The 21,139-nt window shown below is 36.9% G+C and overlaps 1 protein-coding gene across 1 annotated transcript; it reads right to left on the bottom strand.

Annotated features, from left to right (window-relative positions):
- Window positions 1–949: 949 nt before the first annotated feature.
- LOC131948298 (uncharacterized) lies at window positions 950–19,615 on the bottom strand (the record flags this gene model as incomplete). The annotated part of the gene is given in 2 exon segments (XM_059309858.1): window positions 950–1,018; window positions 19,345–19,615. Coding segments are annotated over 2 exon segments (121 nt in total), but the record flags the coding sequence as incomplete, so codon positions are not given.
- Between the last annotated feature and the right edge of the window lie 1,524 nt (window positions 19,616–21,139).

The following is a 21,139-nucleotide window of genomic DNA, read 5'->3' on the forward strand; positions in this document are numbered from 1 at the left end:
GTTCAAACCAGATACAGTCACTGCCAAACTTGACACCAATAAAGACACAGTAAACCTTTTAATCATGTGACAAAACGACATCTACATCTTGAACGAGTGATCGATAGCCTTGTCGTGGTCAATGTAATGTTTACAATCGCAGATGTTAACGGTACTCGCCTACTAAACGCTTCTAGAAAACATCCCCCATCAAAATTGTACTCACATGATGTCCCCCCATACACACACACTCCTAGTTATAATGTTCCCTAATGCCAAAACCCCCAATTATAATGTTACCTAATGTCAACACCCCCCCCCCAATTATAATGTCACTCAACTGATGTCAACACCCCCATTATAACGTTACATGATGTTAACAGTAACACTCCGCCCTCTCAAGTGATACCAACACCCCCGAATTATAGTGTCAGTCACCTTATGTCACCCCCCCCCAATTATGTCACCAGATGCCACCCCCCCCCCCAATCATAATGTCACTCACCTGATGCCAACACCCACCTCCCCATTTGTCATTCACCTGATGCCAACACCCCCCCCCCCAATCATAATGTCACTCACCTAATATCAACACCCCCCCCCCCAATCATAATGTCACTCACCTGATGCCAACACCCCCCCCCCCAATCATAATGTCACTCACCTAATATCAACACCCCCCCCAATCATAATGTCACTCACCTGATGCCAACACCCCCCCCCCCATTTATGTCATTCACCTGATGCCAACACCCCCCCCCCCAATCATAATGTCACTCATCTAATATCAACACCCCCCAATCATAATGTCACTCACCTAATATCAACACCCCCCCCCAATCATAATGTCACTCACCTGATGCCAACACCCCCCCCCCATTTATGTCATTCACCTGATGCCAACACCCCCCCCCAATCATAATGTCACTCATCTAATATCAACACCCCCCCCAATCATAATGTCACTCACCTGATGTCTTCCGTCGCTTGCTGGGCCTCTCATTTGTCTTAGCACTGTCAGAGCTTGTTTCCTCGGCCTCTGGAATATCAGGGAAAGATAAACGTCATTAGGATATTGAAAAACTACACACCATCGCTGTGTTAAGGCAGTGTGTTGGTGAGGTCACTCGTGTGCTGGTCACCGAGATATACAACCTAGATATACATTAGCTACAAATAGCTGAAAGGATATGAGATCTTTATAAACTTCCTAAATTTCTTCTTGTTTTGTTTGTTTGGAAATGGGAATGGGAGAGGGTGGCAAAAGAAAGAATGTGGATAGTGGAAGATGCTATTTTAGATAAAGTGTGGTTGTCGATATATAGAAAGGCTTTAAATATAGAGAGAAGTAGTCGATATAAAGTGAGACTTCAGATACTAGGAGGGCACATAAAGTTATGCTGTTTTTTATTGGCTGTTTTAGGTACTTAGTGGTGTGGTTTATGTACAGAGAGGCATTATACAAAAAGTAGTAAGCCTGTTGGATTAAAACTAGGTTTTAGGTCTAAACTGATGTTAATTTAAAGAGAATATAAAGCGTGGTTGATATATAAAGTGAGGTTGTCAATATTAGATATTTAAAACATCGGTTAACATTGTTGCTCTTCACTTTCTGGCTAGAATATAAAAACAATCTTTACTTACTAATAAAATTACAAAAAATACAGTAACATACATTTATATGGAGCGAAAAATCTCAACTTACAAATGAAATCACAAAGAAACAAATTAGCTTACTTCTCTCTTCACAACACGGGTTCATTTTTATTTTAAAATGGTTAATAGGAAACTTCAAACTCTAACCAAAGGGAACTTAAATATATTTTTTTTAAAAGCCAATTAATTTATTTTATTCGGTTGTCTTTTTAATATGATTTTCACATTGTCGGTAATGGACTTTGGCGGATCGTTTTTTTTTTTCATGGTTTGTGGTGGGTAGAGGAGATCTGATTTCAAGGGAAGACACTGTGTGAGCGTGGGAAGGAAATGGGGGGGGGGGGGTGATATCGTAGTGACTTAGTAAAACCTTACATGCACAGACTAATATCAGTAAGGTAAATGTGCACGGGGGGGGGGGGGGTGTCAGGGCTGATAAGGTGCATAGGGGGAGGGGGAGATGGTCTTCGGTAATATTGGGGGTAGGGGGGAGCCAGACGATACGAGGTGCGGTTTAGGAGAGCAAGGGGGGGGGGGGGGTGCGCGTTTTGATGAGCGTGTTGATTACGCATATCGTATTAAAGTATTCACTGAAGAGTATTTTAAGCAGTTGTTATATTAGTATGTTTAGGAAGCATTTGTAAGCGAGTTTATAAGTGCACAACGACGTGAGTCTATTAATAACTTGTACGTGGGATGTATAGAGTTGAAGTATTATAGCGCTAATTAAGCAGTCATAGAAGTGAGGTTTAAATCATTTAATTTACTTAAAAATATCTTTTACGAGATAGTTCATACAAGCGCGTTCGAAATAAAATAGCTATTAATATGTCTGATGTGAGGTTTTTTTTATATAAAAGTAAGAATAATAAAGATAATTAGAAATTATTATTTATTTGAATTCGCCTTAGAAAATAGGATTTTTTTTTAAAGTGAAACAAAAGCAAATTAAAATACAATAATAATTCAATTATTTGGCTAATAATATTAGTAATATTTTTCAAAAAAAAAATATTTATAGCGACTTCGTGTGTCTATAAATAAATACGGGTTTGTAATGAGTCTAATTTTACAACGCTTAAAAAATAATAAGCTTTTATTAGGTTAATTTATTATGTTAACTTTCCACAGATATCATCAACTAAAACATAGACTTACATGCCAAAACATACCAACAAGCTAACACATAGACCTACACGCTAACACATACCTAAACGCTTACACATAGACCTACACGCTAACACATACACCTACACGCTAACACATACCTAAACGCTTACACATAGACCTACACGCTAACACATACACCTACACGCTAATACAGGCCTAAACGCTTACACATCGACCTACACGCTAACACCAATCTAAAAACTCCAGCCAAACGAAAACACATCAAGGCCAATGTCGACCTGCATTAAAACATGACCACAAAGGGTCCTATCAAAACGTACTAACTAAACCATCATCCCCCACGAAATAATACTTCAAAGAATTGAACATTACCATCTCAAAGTTCACTGACAGGGAAATAACTCACTCACAGATTTTATTTCGCTGTGTGGAACTCTCAGTTATCCGATAACTCCGCCTTCACCAAGGATAAATAAACACTTCACGATGATGCACGATCGGCTATCCCTTTAAACATTTCCGTTAATAGGTTCTTAACTTTCACTTTATTTTACCTGCTCTAAAATATATCTAACTAAATTTAGATTTAATTGTTATTGAGAAATGTTCTTAATTTAAACATAATCTTATTTCGGTTGCGACAATACGCAAAATATAAACAAAAATCAATGTCTTTCCCCACATTTTCCGACAGCTTAAACTACTTTGTGCAGAAATATCTATTGATATAAACTGGCTATGACATCATAGAATGACGTCAGCGGGCATCGATACGCTCCGGATGCAACAATACGCCCGCCATTTAATTTTTTTTTCCTATTTTCAGTTTTGATGTGGGAGGCTTTTTCTACGTACGCATTCGTCTTGATAATTTACATAAAGCCAAGTTCAAGGATAAACTGTTAAGATACTAGTGTAGTATACTGAGTAGTATGTTGCACACACGTAAACTTAATCCCCTTGTCACAGTTCTCTAGTGTGTACCAACAGATGTGTCAGACTGAACAGCACTCGTCGCTATAGGGGTTTTCCCAGGGGCAGATAATTCACGGGGAGGTAACCCCCAACAGGTAGTGTTGAACAAGGGGGAACAACCAACATCCCGCCAAACAAACACCAGCGGAGCCTTACACTGGGTCACCTGTAATGTAATGCACCACGCACGCGCATGCACGTGCACCGCCTACTGTTTCCAAAGTTTAGTACAAGAAATTTCTGATAACAGCACATGCGAGTAATTACACTAATTGCATTCAATCTTTATCAAAACATCTTAGCTCTGAAAATAGTAAAAAAAAAAACGCTAAATGATCAACGTTTAAAACGTAATGAGCGTTTGGAAACGGAGGGGGGGGGGTGTACGGTAACTTTAACTAGCCTGGTATTATTAAGTCAATTAATGTTTTAACCACTTGAGTTTTGGGATTTGTCTAAACAATAGATCTTACATTATGTTAATAAAGGGAAAAAAATACTAAACAGTGTAATGAAATTTCCATTTTGTTATTAAAGAAACTAGACCTGAAAAGAAAAAAAATACACATTAGATTATAAAGAAAATAACTAGACATGCACTAAAATTAAAAACGTACAATCTCCATCCGAAGGAGATGATGGAAGAGAAAGTAGAGTTTATCTCATTTAAATGACCACGACACGGTAATGGTATGAGACCAATTGAGCACACGACGCAAACATTGGACTATTTGATGTTTCCACCAATCCCGATGATATGTGATTTTTTTCCCCATTCATTTAATGCGATTCAATTTTCACACAATATTAGCCATTTTACTTATTCATATTAACCCAGACCACATATCTCCAAACTCCTTTTCGCCACAAAAAGCTAATGACTGCTAATATCCTACAAATGACGTCTTAAAGTCGCACCCTTTACCCCCCACCCCTAAACACCCCAAATTTTAGCATGTTTCTATTACTATTATTTCTAAGAACTTCAAACGCTACATCACATTTTTACAAACCTGTTACCCTACGTAGAACATAATCTCTTTAGTAAGAAAACTTCATGTTTCTACATTTTAATTTTCCCATATAATTCACTACTAACACTAACAAATGACAAGCCATATGGGGGGAAAACGTATAAGACAAGACAAAAAAAAACACAAAGCTTTGTCAACAGTTTCCTATTGATTATAGTTAGATTTAGAAGTATAGACAAGGGCAGCTAACTCTATCGTGTTCGTGTTTCTAAAGACAAGAAACTGGGACGAACATGGGGTGTTGAATTCCCATTGTTGTTTTACAGCAGGGGTTCGAATGTGTGGTGGGTCATGACCCACTTTAGGGTTGTTAACTGAAATTACAAGTTGCCTACAACTGTGATGAAGAAAAACTCAATCTTTATTACACATTATTCTTACATTTCTAGCCTACATATTCATACAAAAAAACCCATGTATTTATTAATGAAATACTACTTTTTAATAAGTTAATTTATTTGTACTATTAAAAAAATTAATGTATGTTTAGTGATTATTATTTATTGTCTGTACTTGAAAAAAAAAAAAAAAAAAAAAAAAAGAAAAAAAAAAAAAAAAAAAATTGTCTGTACTTGTGTAGGAATAAACTTTATGTTGTGAAGACCAGTTATGAAAACTTGAGTGATTTTATGGCATGATATGATGAGTGAAGCTAAACTTTACGGCAACAAAACCAATCGGTGACTACCAATTTAATTCCCAGCGGAATCTCAGTACGGTTAGAAGGTGTCTTGTCCACACACTGACGCGTCCTATTGGACAATACGGTAATGAGAAGTGGACGGCTTCATCGCCGCGTGTACTCACTCAAGCGTTACATCCCCCCTCCCCATGTTACAGCAGCATCAGCTCAGCGCCTATGCACGTGCATGACGTAGTTCAGCCATCGATCCGCTCAACTGCTCAAACTTTTAGATCGGCCTGATACAAAAGACAACAAAAATTGTTTTGAAAAACTCCTCAGCATCCCCCCCCCCCCCCCGTGAAGAGCCGGCCTGCAGCCTGTGGTGAGCCAAGTGTAGCTATTTGTAGCATCAGCTAAACATCAGGTACATGCGCAAGAGCTAATTTCTTACTTCCGGAATCCTTACGTCACAAGTATAACAACAGCGATCTAAGTCCCGTTCTAACACTGCTGTTGGCAGATCGATATATATATATATATATATATATATATATATATATATATATATATATATATATATATATATATAAACATATATATATATATATAGTGTAAATATGTGTACATTTATGTATATATCAACGTACACATTTATATAGAGAAAATGTGCATTTATATATTGTTATTTATTTAAACCGGCTCACAGTTTTTGGTCAGTATATCGATTCTCGATGAAAGCACCGTGCCATCATCTACCCCCCCCCCCCCCAACCCCCTTGTGTTCAGCACTCAAATAATCCAAGAGATCTGTTGGCTGTTGCTAAAACGGGATCGTAAAGATCGGCAGGGGACCCGGGGGTGAGGTGTCTTAACATTTCTGCACTCCCAGAATGCCATTGTCATGTCTGACCCGTTATCTGGCTGACCTTCGGGAAACGATTGGTTTTTTTTTTTTACTTTACCTAGCGAGGTAAACATATATTGTGTGCGTGTACAGATAGTGTGGTGTGGAGGGTGTGGAATGATTATGTATGTGTGTGGTGGAAGGGAAGGGGTAGACATAACAATTGTTGGTCGAGATGGTCAGCAACAGAGTATTGGTCAGTAGTGTGGCAAGTGGCATCACATCATGTGAAGGGGAGGTACAACAAGATATCAGAACTCTCTGTTTTTCACTCCAAATGGAGGTTACCAAATGGTTGGGTTTTATTGTTCTGTTTGCTTTTATTTATTTAGTTATAATTAACCTAATTACGTGACTTTTTTCTACTCGCCTCATGAAACTCCATTAATTAACAATATTACACATGTTGACAACCAATAAAATATTTTTAAATGACCAGTTCAAGAAGATGCGATTATTAACTACCCAAAGGACAGTCTGGCACCTTTTTGGTGCATATGACGTGTTACAAGGGTAAGGTACATCGCGATCTTGGCCACGTGGTATCAGTGTCGTATGCGCCAGGAAATGCCTTGAATATCGGAAGGTTTAATAAACACAATGTTCAGCCCGGGGCGGACACACCACCCGCGCTCCGCCATTGAACATACGTCACTGATACAGCTGTAACGGTTAGGGTACTCTGTTCCATATTGTGATACAGTCAAATGGTAGCTACCAGTGGCTACATAATTGTGATCAAGTGGTAGCTACCAGTGGCTACACTATTGTGACCCAGTGAAATAGTAGCTACCAATGGCTACATAATTGTGTTCTTACATCTAGCAAAAAAGGTAGCCAACAGCGGTTGTTGCACTACAGCAAGCCACAGTGTCTTGACTCCACCTTATCGATCTCCTCTTTATTTTTCTGCAGGTGATTCACGCTTTCCATCGCATCGATTGCCTCCGATTCATCAGAAATATCACACAGCAATTAAAGAAGAAGAAAAAAGCTGACGTCATCACACCTGCCGCACCTTGGGGGGGGGGGGGGGGGGGGAAGGAGAGATTTCTTACTGTACTGTACTACGAATCAATTCCCCAAGGCGTAAAAACCATAGTGGCTTTCCAAATGACAATTTCTTCAGATCTGCTTGGACAAGACTGCAGGTACTGGTTGACATGTAGATGGTATACAATATCTGATTAATTATGCATAGGACGTCTAGTTGACATGGTATACAAAAAATTTTAATAAAAGAGTCCTTGTTTGTTTTTAAGTGCAGTAGGTTAATTATGTAGTAACAAAATCAAGACTTTGAATTTCAGTTTTTATCAAAGTCAATTTTTATGTGTTATTTATTTAGACACAACGAACTGCGATTTTTTAAATGTTGTACGAAGGTAAATGTAAGTTTTTTATTGTGTATGTTGTTTAGAAAATTAGTCAATTTTAATGGAGAGACGTTCCAACACTATAGCAGCACGCATCGTATATGACGGAATCAGACTTGGGCCACAGTGTACAACCAGTGCTAGAGTAATAGACCGGGGGGGGGGGAGGGGGTGTCACAAGAGTTGTTAGTCCACGAAAGCTCTAATGCGCTCCATGCACTCTATACATAGATCTGGCTAATTTGATTGTAAACAAGCTCACATAGTCACGTGACTCACCCAACTCAGCCGTGTACCAAAGGTGTGACCTGTGACTTCATTAAATGGAGGGTCATAGACAGGGAGATAAGACCGTGTCACAGCCCACTTAAGTAAACACCCACAAACATCTAGTTCTATGACTAAACACCGGCTATAACTTCTTTACGTATTTTATAACACCGTGCTATAACTTCTTTATGTATTTTATTACACCGTGCTATAATTTCTTTATGTATCTTATACTTCTTACTGTACTGTGTACTATGTTTCGCTACTGTATCTACAGTTATATACCTTGTAGCGTATGTAGCTGTAAATCCAGCTATAATGATATGGGGAAGTATGCATCTCTGTGTTAATCGACAGTACATATTAAAGAGCTAGGCTGTGCTATAGTATAAAAAGGTTTTGTGCCATAGTATGTATCACTCAGCTCTGCATTGTTATAGTATGTATCGATTTGGTGTGCTACAGTATTATCAGTGTGATATGACGTGCTATTATCACTGCTTACTGCTATAGTATGTATAACTGTATTGTGCTATAGTATGTATTAATGTACTGTGCTACAGTATGTATTACTGTACTGTGCTAAGGTATGTATCACTGTACTGTGCTACAGTATTACTGTACTGTGCTAAGGTATGTATTACTGTACTGTGCTACAGTATGTATTACTATACTGTGCTATAGTATTACTGTACTGTGCTACAGTATTACTGTACTGTGCTGCAGTATGTATTACTGTACTGTGCTACAGCATGTATTACTGTACTGTGCTACAGCATGTATTACTGTACTGTGCTACAGTATTACTGTACTGTGCTGCAGTATGTATTACTGTATTGTGCTAAAGTATGTATTAATGTACTGTGCTACAGTATGTATTACTGTACTGTCCTAAGGTATGTATTACTGTACTGTGCTACAGTATGTATTACTGTACTACGCAACAGCATGTATTACTGTACTGTGCTACAGTATGTATTATTGTACTGTGCTACAGTATGTTTTACTGTACTACAGTATGTATTACTGTACTGTGCTACAGTATGTATTACTGTACTGTGCTACAGTATGTATTACTGAACGGTGCTACAGTATTACTGTACTGTGCTACAGTATGTATTACTGTACTCTGCTACAGTATGTATCACTAAGCGTTAGAATATGCTGTGTATCCTGAGCCATACATTACTAGACTACGTATCAGTGCCCTATCATAGTTAATTATAATTACTGTAATTACCGTACCTACACGCCATGGATTATAGAACCAGCCTGGCTCATCTAGCGTTGAAGCAATTAGAATAAATCAATCAATACGCACTGGTATTGAGTGATCTTGTAACCACAGATCAAATGTGGATTTCCGTATAACGACGGTATAGTCTAAAGGACTATTTAAAAAAAAAAGAACACTGGCCAATTAAAAAATTAACCCATAAACAAAATAACATAAAGAAAGGATGCATTTTAAAAATCTAAACCCTGCAGAAAAAAAACCGCGACTGAAAAAAAACGTTGAATCAACAACACCGACAATCAGAGATCGCAAGCCAAAAAGCTTTTCAGGTGAAAACAATCAGTTGTAGTTTAATCCAAACAGTCTTCAGCAGTCTCGTCTACACTTACTTAAGGCTCTACTACTCTGCTGCATCTGGTAAGACTTCATGAATCACCAGTCTGTCTCTGACATTCAGATCAAGATCCTAACCACGAACCTCGTTACAAAATTGTGATTTTCTGGTGTTAGAAAATTCAGTGTTGTGTAAGGGCTAGGATTTGCGTTAGGACCGATGTCATATTTGGGTTCAATTAGCAAAAAAAATATATTCGTAGGCATTTTACAGCCGCTAACATAGCTTTTTTTTTTTACAAGAAGACGTATTGTAGCGTTATAGGACACAAGAACGCTATACTAAATCACTGTATAAACACTCTTATTCTTATCAATTAACAGTTTATAACAGTTATCAATTAACCACACAGTCTAGTATAATCGTTTTGATATTTAACCGCTTAAGTATATTTTTAGATTTATGCAGGTTTTTTTTTCAGGCATCTCTTAGGGGAATGAACCCCTCCCCCCAAGGAAATTAAATATATAGGCCTATACAAAATGTATACATAAATCCGTGGCAGCCCCTCCCCCCCCCCTCCTCCGGAGAAAAAGAGTCTGAAATAAACACTGCATATGTATCAACTAGACTCTATTAGCTCTAGATGTATGAAGATAGAGCAAATCTATAAGTGCATCTAGTCATATAAACATAATCTGTGTTAAATCATACCACATCAAGTTATAATGTATTCAAATAATTAGGGATTTCCCCTCCCCCCCTTATCTATCTTCAATAAAGCGTTTAAAATTATCCAACTGCACCCACCCACTACCCCGCCACAAACTCACTCCCACTATGTCAAACAACGACTACGGCCATTTCGGGCTGAACACCAAAAAAAAAAAAAAAATAAACCCAAACAAAGATGACTCATTCGGTTCAACCTTGGCTAGACCACAAATAGGACATTTAACCTCGTTCTCATACTCAATGGTGACCGCGACCAATCGGGTGCGTCTAAAATACCGAACACAGGGAACTAACAGCAGACGACGAAACGAATACCAACAACACGCTATACCACAACGTTTTAACCTTTAACCCTGACAACGATTTTTTTAATGAAGGTAAATGTTGATTAGGACCACGCATTAAATTTTATAAGCGCGGTGAAAGATAAGCGACGTGTCGTTCATAACACGAGCACAAAGTAAAGATAAATACGGAGGCGTGTTGTAAACATTTGCTCCCAGTTACTGCTACAAGGTACATGGTTGCCATAAACACATTAAAACATTTATGTGCGAGAGGGGCTATTTACGTTAGGTTATAGTGGTGGAGTCGGGGGGGGGGGAGATGGAGATAGAATATGGACCCAGGAACTAGCCCTAGGGACGGGCATCAACAGGGGCGTGTGTACTCCTGGTTAGCTGTCTCCTTAGGGTTAAGCTTGGGTCAGGTTGTGGTATAATGTACCCGCGATCACCAGCCAAGGCTAGCCGGAAAGCACTCTATTGTGTTGTAAAGTAGCAGAAAGCCATACGGCACCGCCAAGCTTTTCATTTCTTATTCCTGGCCCAGCCATAGACATAACCCCAAACTAAAACTACTAAACGATAAGCTATGGAAATCCCAATCCCATTATAAATAGCATGAAATTAGTAGATAAAAAACTAAACGTGCATAGCTAAAAGCATCTTGTGTAATAAACAGAATAGACAAATCATTAGACCAAAACTCCAAATCAATCAGTACTTGCTGACATAGCATTATGCAGGGGTGAAGGTCGATGCATAGGCTCCACAAGTTGACCATTCACGAATAGTAACTAACAACCGAGACCTTAACTGATGATGCTTCTTTTGATCCTGTTCAGAATTGCGAGTAATATCTAAACAACATGCTATATTCTTCAAGTGTACCCCTATATTTACATCATGTTCCTAATGTGACTGGATAGAATCTATGTGCTCCAAACCCATGTGGCCCCTTTCTGTAACACCACGAGCATAGAGTGGGAGGGTATGTGAGAGACGACAATCTACATACTACATCAATACACACACACATATAAGGACGGCACATTAGGGCGGCAAAACATTAAATCCAAATATAGAGGGAGGGGGGAGATTTTGTACTTAGCGCCTAAACTACGTCTCTATATGTAGACACGCCCCTGAGCCTCGTTGATGTTTATATCCAAACAACAAACCACCACACACCAAACCACCACACAGTGTTCGCAAGTTTTTAAAACTGCAGCATCTGTATACAATGTACTGCCTCACCCCTGTGTCTATTTTTACAGCAGGCAACTGTCCCCCACTTCACATTTGTGTTAAGTGAACCTTGCCTTTTGATCGGTCAGGTGTTCAAGCCTCTCTCTCTCCAACAGCTAAGGTGTTAATGGATCATCTCTATAAAGAAATAAAAATTCAGTCCAAAGTACTCAATATTTTTTAAATCTGTTAAAATTACGTGAGTCTATTCCTCCGCCATTTTCTCAATGTGCGCGGGTCTAAAAATAGAAACAGGTAGTGTTTGTAATTCAAGACGAGATAGGATCAGGAACGACAACTCTAGGTCAGCGTGTTCCCAGATTCATGCCCTCCGAAAAATGCATTGTATACATACATACACTACTCTTTAAAGGAGGTTTCTGAACACTTAGGGTGGGTGGAGGTAAATAAATATGTCAACATTACGTAACACTATATTTAGCACGCTGTATTTAACCATTGGACCTTATCTTAAGCCCGACTTAAACTCTACCTTGAATATATGCAGAAGATAGTTAACACACTAGCTCATTTAATGAACTGAAAAGATATACACTTTATACATCAAGTACACTCAATTACACTAAAAATACCACGCAATGCTATGAAAACATAGGATAGTTCTAGTAAGCTCTACCTTTGTAAATATGGGATATTTGAACCTTTATAAACATGCGATATGTGAACCCTTTATAAACATGGAATATTTGAACCTTTGTAATCATGGGATTATTAGAATTGTATAAATTGTAAACCTGTGATATTTATACCTCAGTAAACCTGTGATATTTCTACCTCAGGTAACCTGTGATATTTCTACCTGTGATGCTACACAACCCTAGGATTTCAGTATAACCTGACCACCACGCTACACTGACTATAACAAGCCACCCCTTACCCTTCCATACTGTCACTGACGTGCTCGGGAAGCTCTGCTCGAAATTAGGCCACAGGCGGGGGGACAGGAAACGCTGGTGGGAGGGGGGGGGGGGTGGAGGCAGAAGCAGGTGGGAGGAAAGTGGAATTATTTTTAGACAACATGGACGCAACAAGTCTTAAATGCGACATCTAAGCCGCAACATGAGTTTAATCTCAGTTCGTGTTGTTACCCCTCCCTGATTGAAATCAATCCGTGTCCAGAGCTGAAAACGATACCAGCCATCTGTATGGCACATAGCTCATATAACATCGGATACATATCGTAACAAAGATTTGGTAGTCTAAAATATGTATGTACGTCTGACAGAAAAAAAAAATTGTAGTATTGAGACGTAAAAAGGTATCCTCTACTAACGCCTGTAAATCTTGTAAATCATACTTAAACATAAAATTAATTTTTTTTTTATTTTTTCGTTTCAGATAAAACCCTCATTTTGTGTATATATATATATATATATATATATATATATATATATATATATATATATATATATATATATATATATATATATATATATATATATATATATATATATATATGAGTTTGATAACAACTCCAGTTGTAATCAACTATTAAACGTAAAAAAATGCTTTATTTAAAATGAGTTCAAATACTACTTAAACTAAACTCGCTTCTTGTGGCACTAATAAAAAGATAAAATGACAACAACCCTCTTTAGCTTTGTGATACTGTATCGTGCTCTGCTGTTTGGGTGACCAGTCTCTCCGCCGCTACCGCCCATTGCTGTTTAATTAAGACACGTCTTTTGTCTAATAAATTTATTGCAATGTCCTTAAAAAACGATACTCGTGGATTACAAAGACCAGAGTATATAACCATATTTCAATAATAGTATTTCAACTCTAACCCTGTCTAATTCTTCACCTTTTCACCAAATAATCATAAGCGCGTTCCTATGAAGTAATGTATTAATGTTTTGTATAAATATTAGATTCTATCAGAGTAGTAGGAACTACTAAAAATCACACCGGAGTGAGTTAAGCTACCAAAACACTCTCTAGTACGACAGAGGGATTTTCCTTTTTTTTTTAAAAAAACCCAAATACCCCTGCTCCCTACACGTACGTCACCTCAAAACGTAAACAAAGCATGAACTGTTACCCCCGCGTGTGCTGGTTTAGCTGTGTCACGCACAACACAGGCCAAGCACACCTTCAACAGCCTAGATACTGACTAAGTTATTTATTTTTAAATCAGGAAGTGAAACAATCATCACCCGTCCCTTATCTCAATGTGCGCGTGTAAAAAAAATATGCACATGTTAGAAAAAGATAAATATGACGTCACGCGTATTGAGTCTTTGATTGCGTCACGCGGGGGCGGTGCGATGATTGGAGTTGAACTCCTCACCTCCATTCTTGTTATGCAGTTTAAAATAATGTTTAAATAATAAAGATAATAAAACCCAAAAACCTATTTAACTGTCACCTCATATTTAATTATATCATCTGCTCCGCGGTATCTAACCCCCCCCCCCCCCCATCACACACGTCCTCCATTACATGTTTACATAAACAATTTCCATGTAAACGACTTCCCGACCTAGAAAAACAATGCACGCTGGTCGAATGCATTCCTAGAAATCTAACCTCACAGAGTTAAGTGTAACCCACTTAGCTGATACCGCCATCTTTATTTATCAAGACGACTCATCAAAAAGCTACAACACGGTGAACTGCAAGTAATTTTAGTGTACGTAAAGGCACAAGCTTGGCACTGGGCTTAGAAATGTTAGTGACACCCCCGCCCACACCATTACGTATATCTGTGTGACCCGACCGCATGAAAACAGAGCGATTGCCTTGATCTGTCTAGTTATTTACTTCATCTATACCAAGATCTGCCGATAAGGTTATCACACGATTGACCTCAACAAGTTAGTATCAAGGCGGGGTGGGGGGATGCGGGGATGGAAACACGCAAAGGACAAAAAAAAATTGGCTGGGCTTCAGAAGTAAGAATATTCCATCGGCTACCGGCTAGCTGACTAAATAACGGAAACACCGAGCAATCCACTGTATCCAACAGTGGATTATCAAGCCGAGCACTGCTACCATCGCGATTTCAGTTATAACGACCTGATACATAGACTACGATATAATGTAATAAAAAGAGTTAAGAAACTAGTTATGCATTTAGTGAAGTTAAAATTTCTAAAAAGCCATTCTCTATCTTGTTCTTGTAAAACGGGTTCAAAAAAGTATCACCCACATAAATGTGTACATTATCTTCGTACTCGTATAAATTTGTATAAAGCGTATATTTGTGTAAAAATCAAACTATGTGAATATTTGTTGAAAAATAAGTATCACCCCCTCCCCTTCCTTACTAAAATGTTTGTTTCTGGAATCCGAAAAACGAAGCTAAAAGCTACAAGTTGTTTATTAAAATATGCCAATCCAAAATTACCCCCTTTGGAAGCTGCCCATCGCAGTAATATAAAACGTCATCCGCTCAGCGTGTTTGCTTAACTCGAAAGTAGGTCATCAACAACCTGGTGACGGGCAAGGCCGCAGTGGAGAGAGCTCAAGCGTTGGCCTTACGCCAGGGGAGTTTTACCGGACGATTCCAATGTATAAAATCGATAGGGGAGTTGGATTTCCCCTTGTCGAAAAAAAAAAATCCACACAGGCACGCTATGAAAATAAAGAAATAAAAGAAGAGGGACTGAGGTGGATGAGGGGGTGGGTGGGGGGATTGCGCAAGGACTTATTTTAGCAACCACCGTTTTAACCATTTTTAAACTTGCAATGTCAGTGATTATTGTTTCGAAATAGACACATGCACATTTACGCGTGAACCCTATTCATATTGCTACATCATCTACGCATGTCATGTAGTGGAAGGTCAAAGGGAATTTTGGGTAACCAATGGGGGTTTCTTCGAACACCCTGACAGGCGATCCTCGATCTACCCCCCCCCCCCAACTCCCATCAGTAGATACAATCTCGTATTAGACCTACAGAACCAGCGGCCGTTTCTACGTAACTTGAGACGTTACAGCTGCTGTGAAAAATACACCTCTGCACTTTGAAATGGTTTTATCGTTAGTAGAGAGACGTCATACAGTTTTATGTCTTGTTATATCCTAAGGGATCATCCATAAACGGCGTCACGCTTTTTAACTATTCCCCCCCCCCCCCCCGTCGTCACAAAAATCAAGACACCCCCCCCCCCCCCCCACGCACCCAAAAAAAGTAGTTACACGGCCAAAAGACCCCTCAACATTGCATTCTTGTTTTTTTAAACAGCTATTGCTATTTAAAATATTTACTGACCTTTATCAAAACTGACTATAAATATTATTTCAATAAGAAAAACAATTTATTTAAACCACACAATAACTGGTAAATAAAATTCAGTTTATAATATCACATTTTAAAAAGCTCGGGTGTCATCAATATTTCTACCCCCCCCCCCCCAGCTGTCACTCACTTTCACAAATGTCCCATCCCCCTTCCACCCTAGGAGTGTGACATCGTTTATGGACGACCCCTGACAAAATATTCAACTGTTTACAAGAGAGAGACAACCACACAAGACTACTACACACTGAGGGCAGCTCTATAGATCTGGACCCAAAAAAATCAATAGTTCACACATTCTATTTTCTTTTGCTCAAATAAAATTGTTGCTGTTAAAAATGTACAAAAATATATAAAATATTCATACTTTACTTAATAATATTACTATAGGAACAAAAATTAACTTTGATGTAAGCACTAGAGTTCTAAGATTTCTTTTTAAAAACTGACATGTGATTGATCTTATAGACAATTAACGGATAAGAAATTATTGTAGATATTCAGTTTACACTTTAAACACTTATATCACTTTAACACTAGTTAATAAACTTTTATTAATTAATTAGATAATCCTCTCTTTAAAAAACACATGATGACTCAATAACAGTCATCACTAGCCAAAAGTCTCTTCCCTTTTAAAATTTCCCCCATTGGAATTTTCATGAGAAATTTTAAGCTTGACAATATTAACAACAACCACATTTTTAATACACAGGATACAACAACAAAAATTTTGACTAGGCTTAGGTAATTAGTAAATTGCACTGTTTAAATTCAAATTATGCTAAAATAATAATGCAAAGGGCAAGCAATTTTGTTGCAAGCTATTAGCTTCCTAATCTTTAATCATCGCTGTAATACATACAGCCATTAACCCTAATTAGCAATGTAAAGTATGTTGTATATTCGAATAAATCACTTGAAGTGCTTTAATAAAAATGCTTTATTTTTCTCTTATTTGTTTGTTAATTCAAAGCCTAAAACCTAATAATAATTGCAGTCAAAGTTTAAAGAAAAACAACAACAAAGTTATTAATTGTAGTTTGAATATTACCAAATATTGGTTAAGAATAATTACAATTCTAAAATAGTGCACAATATTTTGATAATAACAAAATATCACCATACTGGGCAATTTTATAATTTTAAAGAAGACATGCATCATGTAAGATTGGAATTTTCCTCCAGGATAATTCTACTTCAAATTGTTCACCAACTAAGAATGTTTGTATGTCTTCTGACCTATCAGCAAGTTGAGTTCTAAGATTCTTCCTTCTATGGCTCCTAAATGACATTTCCTTCCCATAAAAAAGTAAGAGGTTTTGGAAGACAATTCATTCCTGTACAACAATAAATGTTCCAAAACGATATTTCACTCCATACATTTAACACATTTACTATCTAAATGACTAAATAGCCTAGCCTTTTATACAACTAGCAAGGCTACTTAAAGACAGTTCATCCCATCAATTAGTGAGTTTGCTGCCTGACATTTCCTTTGATACAATCACTAGTGTAAATATAAGGCAACTATTTCCCACATGTTTTCATGAGTATACCTCCTACTGTCACACAAAAAAAAAAAATTGTAGGCTAACCCATGAGCAAATAGATATATAACAATAATTGACAAGTGACCTCATACATCAGAATTTGAAGTTCATAGGCACATTCTTAGTATATAGGCTAAGCTATGTGTTGTTTTACATAAATAAACACACTATTATTTACAAACAAAATAATTTTAATTGGCTGACTAATGATGATTTTATAACCTTAAATAAAGTATTTTAAAAAAACAGCCTGTTAAAGAATGTTTGAATTGTACAGATAATGTAAAGTAGAAAAAAATATTTCAAACTATAGTAAATGTTTTATGTAGAAAAATAAGTCATCATTTAGAGGGGGTGGTAGGTGGGGAAGGGGACTGGTTTCACAATTAAAGGTTCTGGGGCTCTTTGAAAAAACAAAGCCTATTTTTACTGCTCACAACTAATGCGAATTTTCATTTTGAAAAATTAAAACAAAGATCTAACTAATTAAGCTTTTGGACTATTCTTCTCCCCACATTATCAGAAAAACTGGAATTCAGCCAATTCCCCCCCCCCCCCCCCCCCCCCGAATTTATTGTTATTTTGAAAAACTTTTTTTTTTAAAAGCAAACAGATTGACGTCACATTTTTGAGTCCCTGCATCCTTTATCCATATCGCACAAAATCCGCACTTCCCTCCCCAACCTCTAGGAATGTGTTGCCATTTATTACAAGCATGATTCTAATTACTACTTAAGAAACTAAATTAAAGAAGTAGAACTATTAATAATATTATGGCCTATAGGCTATAGGCCTAGTCCTGGAATAGTTTAATGGGGAAATAAGTACAACTGTACAACATATACGATTTTAGTTAAGCTATAAAATCTACATATTTTAGAGTCGTCTAGATCTATATCACATAGACCTAGAACTAGGATTAAGTTGGCATATTTCCTAAAGGTTTGGTGTGTATTGTTTTTTTTCAATCGACAATAACTGTGCCATCAAATAGATTTAATCTAGATCTAGATCTAGATTCTAGGTCTAGATTCTAGATTTCTTGCTAGATTCTAGGCCTAACTCCTTTATTTTTCATAACTAACGACTGAGTAGACAAAAATTGTTTTCATCTTAGTCTTTTTGTAAAGCTGATATCAAACGTAATTATTAGTATCTAGATCTAGTTATCTAGATTCTAAATCCTTTTGAATATTGTGCTTATACTTATGATTTTAGATATGTAAATCCTATAATCATACTCAATGGCGCATTTGCTATATTAGTATCTAGGAAATCAGCAGGATACACATTTACAGTTGGTGAAACACCCCTATTTATAAAATGAACTGTTCCATCCGGAACGCCATATTTTGTCTACCAACCACATCAACATAGATGCAGCGAAAGGTTATGAAGATTTGTTCACAATAAATATTAAAATCCATAAATGCGGCAAAGTAAAATTATGCAAATGAAATATCGAAAAGCTTAAATTAATCTAGAGTATTCGATGACAAGAGAACAACCTGCAAAGAGGAATGCATATTAATTAGGAAGGGTAACCCCAGTTTGAGTTCACCAATCGGTGTTTCCCATTCAACACAACAGAGCCCACAACAACAATATAAATTTAACACAAACAAAACAATTGAATTAGTAAGCATATTTTGGATGTAAAATTAAAATATATTTAGTATTTTAAGTATAAACAACGCAAATGTTGTGTATGTAGGTCAACTAAGCAAGAAAGAAACTTACGGTTCGGAGCCGGAGGTAAAACGTCTGACAGGGTGGTTTTCCGACGTGGCATTCCCTAACACTAACAGTAGACGACGCCTCGCTTTATTTTCCAATTTACTTATAGTATTAAATACTGTAATAAAAGCACAGTAAACACATTTGAATCCTCCATAGTATCAATATACCAAGCGAATAAAAAGATCCTGAAAATTGTGCTGTTTTCAGAAGAAACTCCAAGGGAAATTCGAAATCAACACGGGGATCCTCGCTCAGCCGTGCTTGGTTTGCCTTGACTGACGTCACCGACCTTTTTCTAACGGCAGACCAAAACGAGGCCAGAACACAATGAATTTTTTTAATAAAACTTAAAGGGAAGTCACTTCCTAGGATACTGTTTAGTAATAAAGCAGTCACGTCCCTTTTTTTTTTTTAAATTAATTTCATTTGAATTTGGCTTATATGATAGCAAATTTCTACCAACTCAAATATTTTTTCCGCAAAGATTAATTTTTTTTAAAAAGTACTCTCATTGTAATAAAAACAATGCAACTATAATTATAACTGTGCCGCCAAGAATGAAGTATGACTGATGTGATTTACATCATCGTTTTAAAATATTAAACATTTATTTATATTTTCCTATATATTTATAATTGATTTTATATGTCACTAAAACGCTTCATTTACATGGTTTGTAAAAGCATTTTTCACTATAAATGATTATGAAAAATATATTTTGTAAGAATTATGACTCTTAGGTGGGGAATGCCACTTTGTGATGTAATGTATGGTGTAGCTAATTAGGAGAGGTGCGATATCATATTGTGGTAAATTATACGAAACTACATAAAATCATTTTTGGAGAATCTCAGAACCCGTTGGTACTAAAAAAAAAAATTAAATTGCTTTTACACTGTTTAAAATGAATGAATGTTAGTTTTTTAAGAATTTTGAAACAAAAATCATTTTCAATTGGAGAGTCTAAAGTGATTATGTTGAGAATATACTGTTAGATTTTTATTGAGGGGAGGGGGGGGGGGGCTCTCTAGTATCTGGAATCACCTTTTCTGGACGACTTAGCACCCCTCCCGCATATCTCACCCCCATTGTCACACATAACGTTTAATGTTAGATTACCCTCCCCCACCATAAAATTACCCTTCAGTCTCCCCTCCATTTCTCATTATGTTTTCTGATTTCTTTCTAAAACGTCATATATGCTGAAGCAACAATAGGTAATTTGATCTATTATTTTAATAACATTAATAATAACACAATTATAAAATGCGAGATCAATGGTAAAATTCAGTTTCGAAAATTAGTTTTAAATGGAAGCATGTAATGTCACTATTTCTGACCAATATGTTGTTTTTAATTTAGATATTAGACTGATATGAAACTAAAAAAAGTGTGTAAAATTTAAATTGTGATTTACAACCACTTTATCACCACTTTTCTCCATCATCTTCCGCTTGATAGAAATCATAGCCTCATATCAATCTGTTAATTGAATAGCCGAAATTTATAAGTCGTTTTTATTTTAGTGTCTTTGGAAATTAACATTTTAGTACCCTAATAATTTCGTATCACTAAATTGGTTGAACTTAAATGACCGCATGCTTTACCAAAAATGAATTTTATGAATGCCTTACCGAGGCTGGTCTGTTGTTCTAGCGTTATAATATAAAATTAAGGTTCGCGCAGAAATAAAAGGGAAATAAGTCTGATAAACTTGGAATAGATAAGGGAAACAACTTAGGAAAACTTGATTTCGTACTTATGTTTCATTCTATCAGCTGCTTTTCATTTCAGA

The sequence above is a fragment of the Physella acuta genome, unplaced genomic scaffold (genome assembly GCF_028476545.2).
Source record: "Physella acuta isolate Inbredline_101_S28 unplaced genomic scaffold, ASM2847654v3 ptg000637l, whole genome shotgun sequence".
In the NCBI taxonomy this organism is placed as follows: domain Eukaryota; kingdom Metazoa; phylum Mollusca; class Gastropoda; family Physidae; genus Physella; species Physella acuta.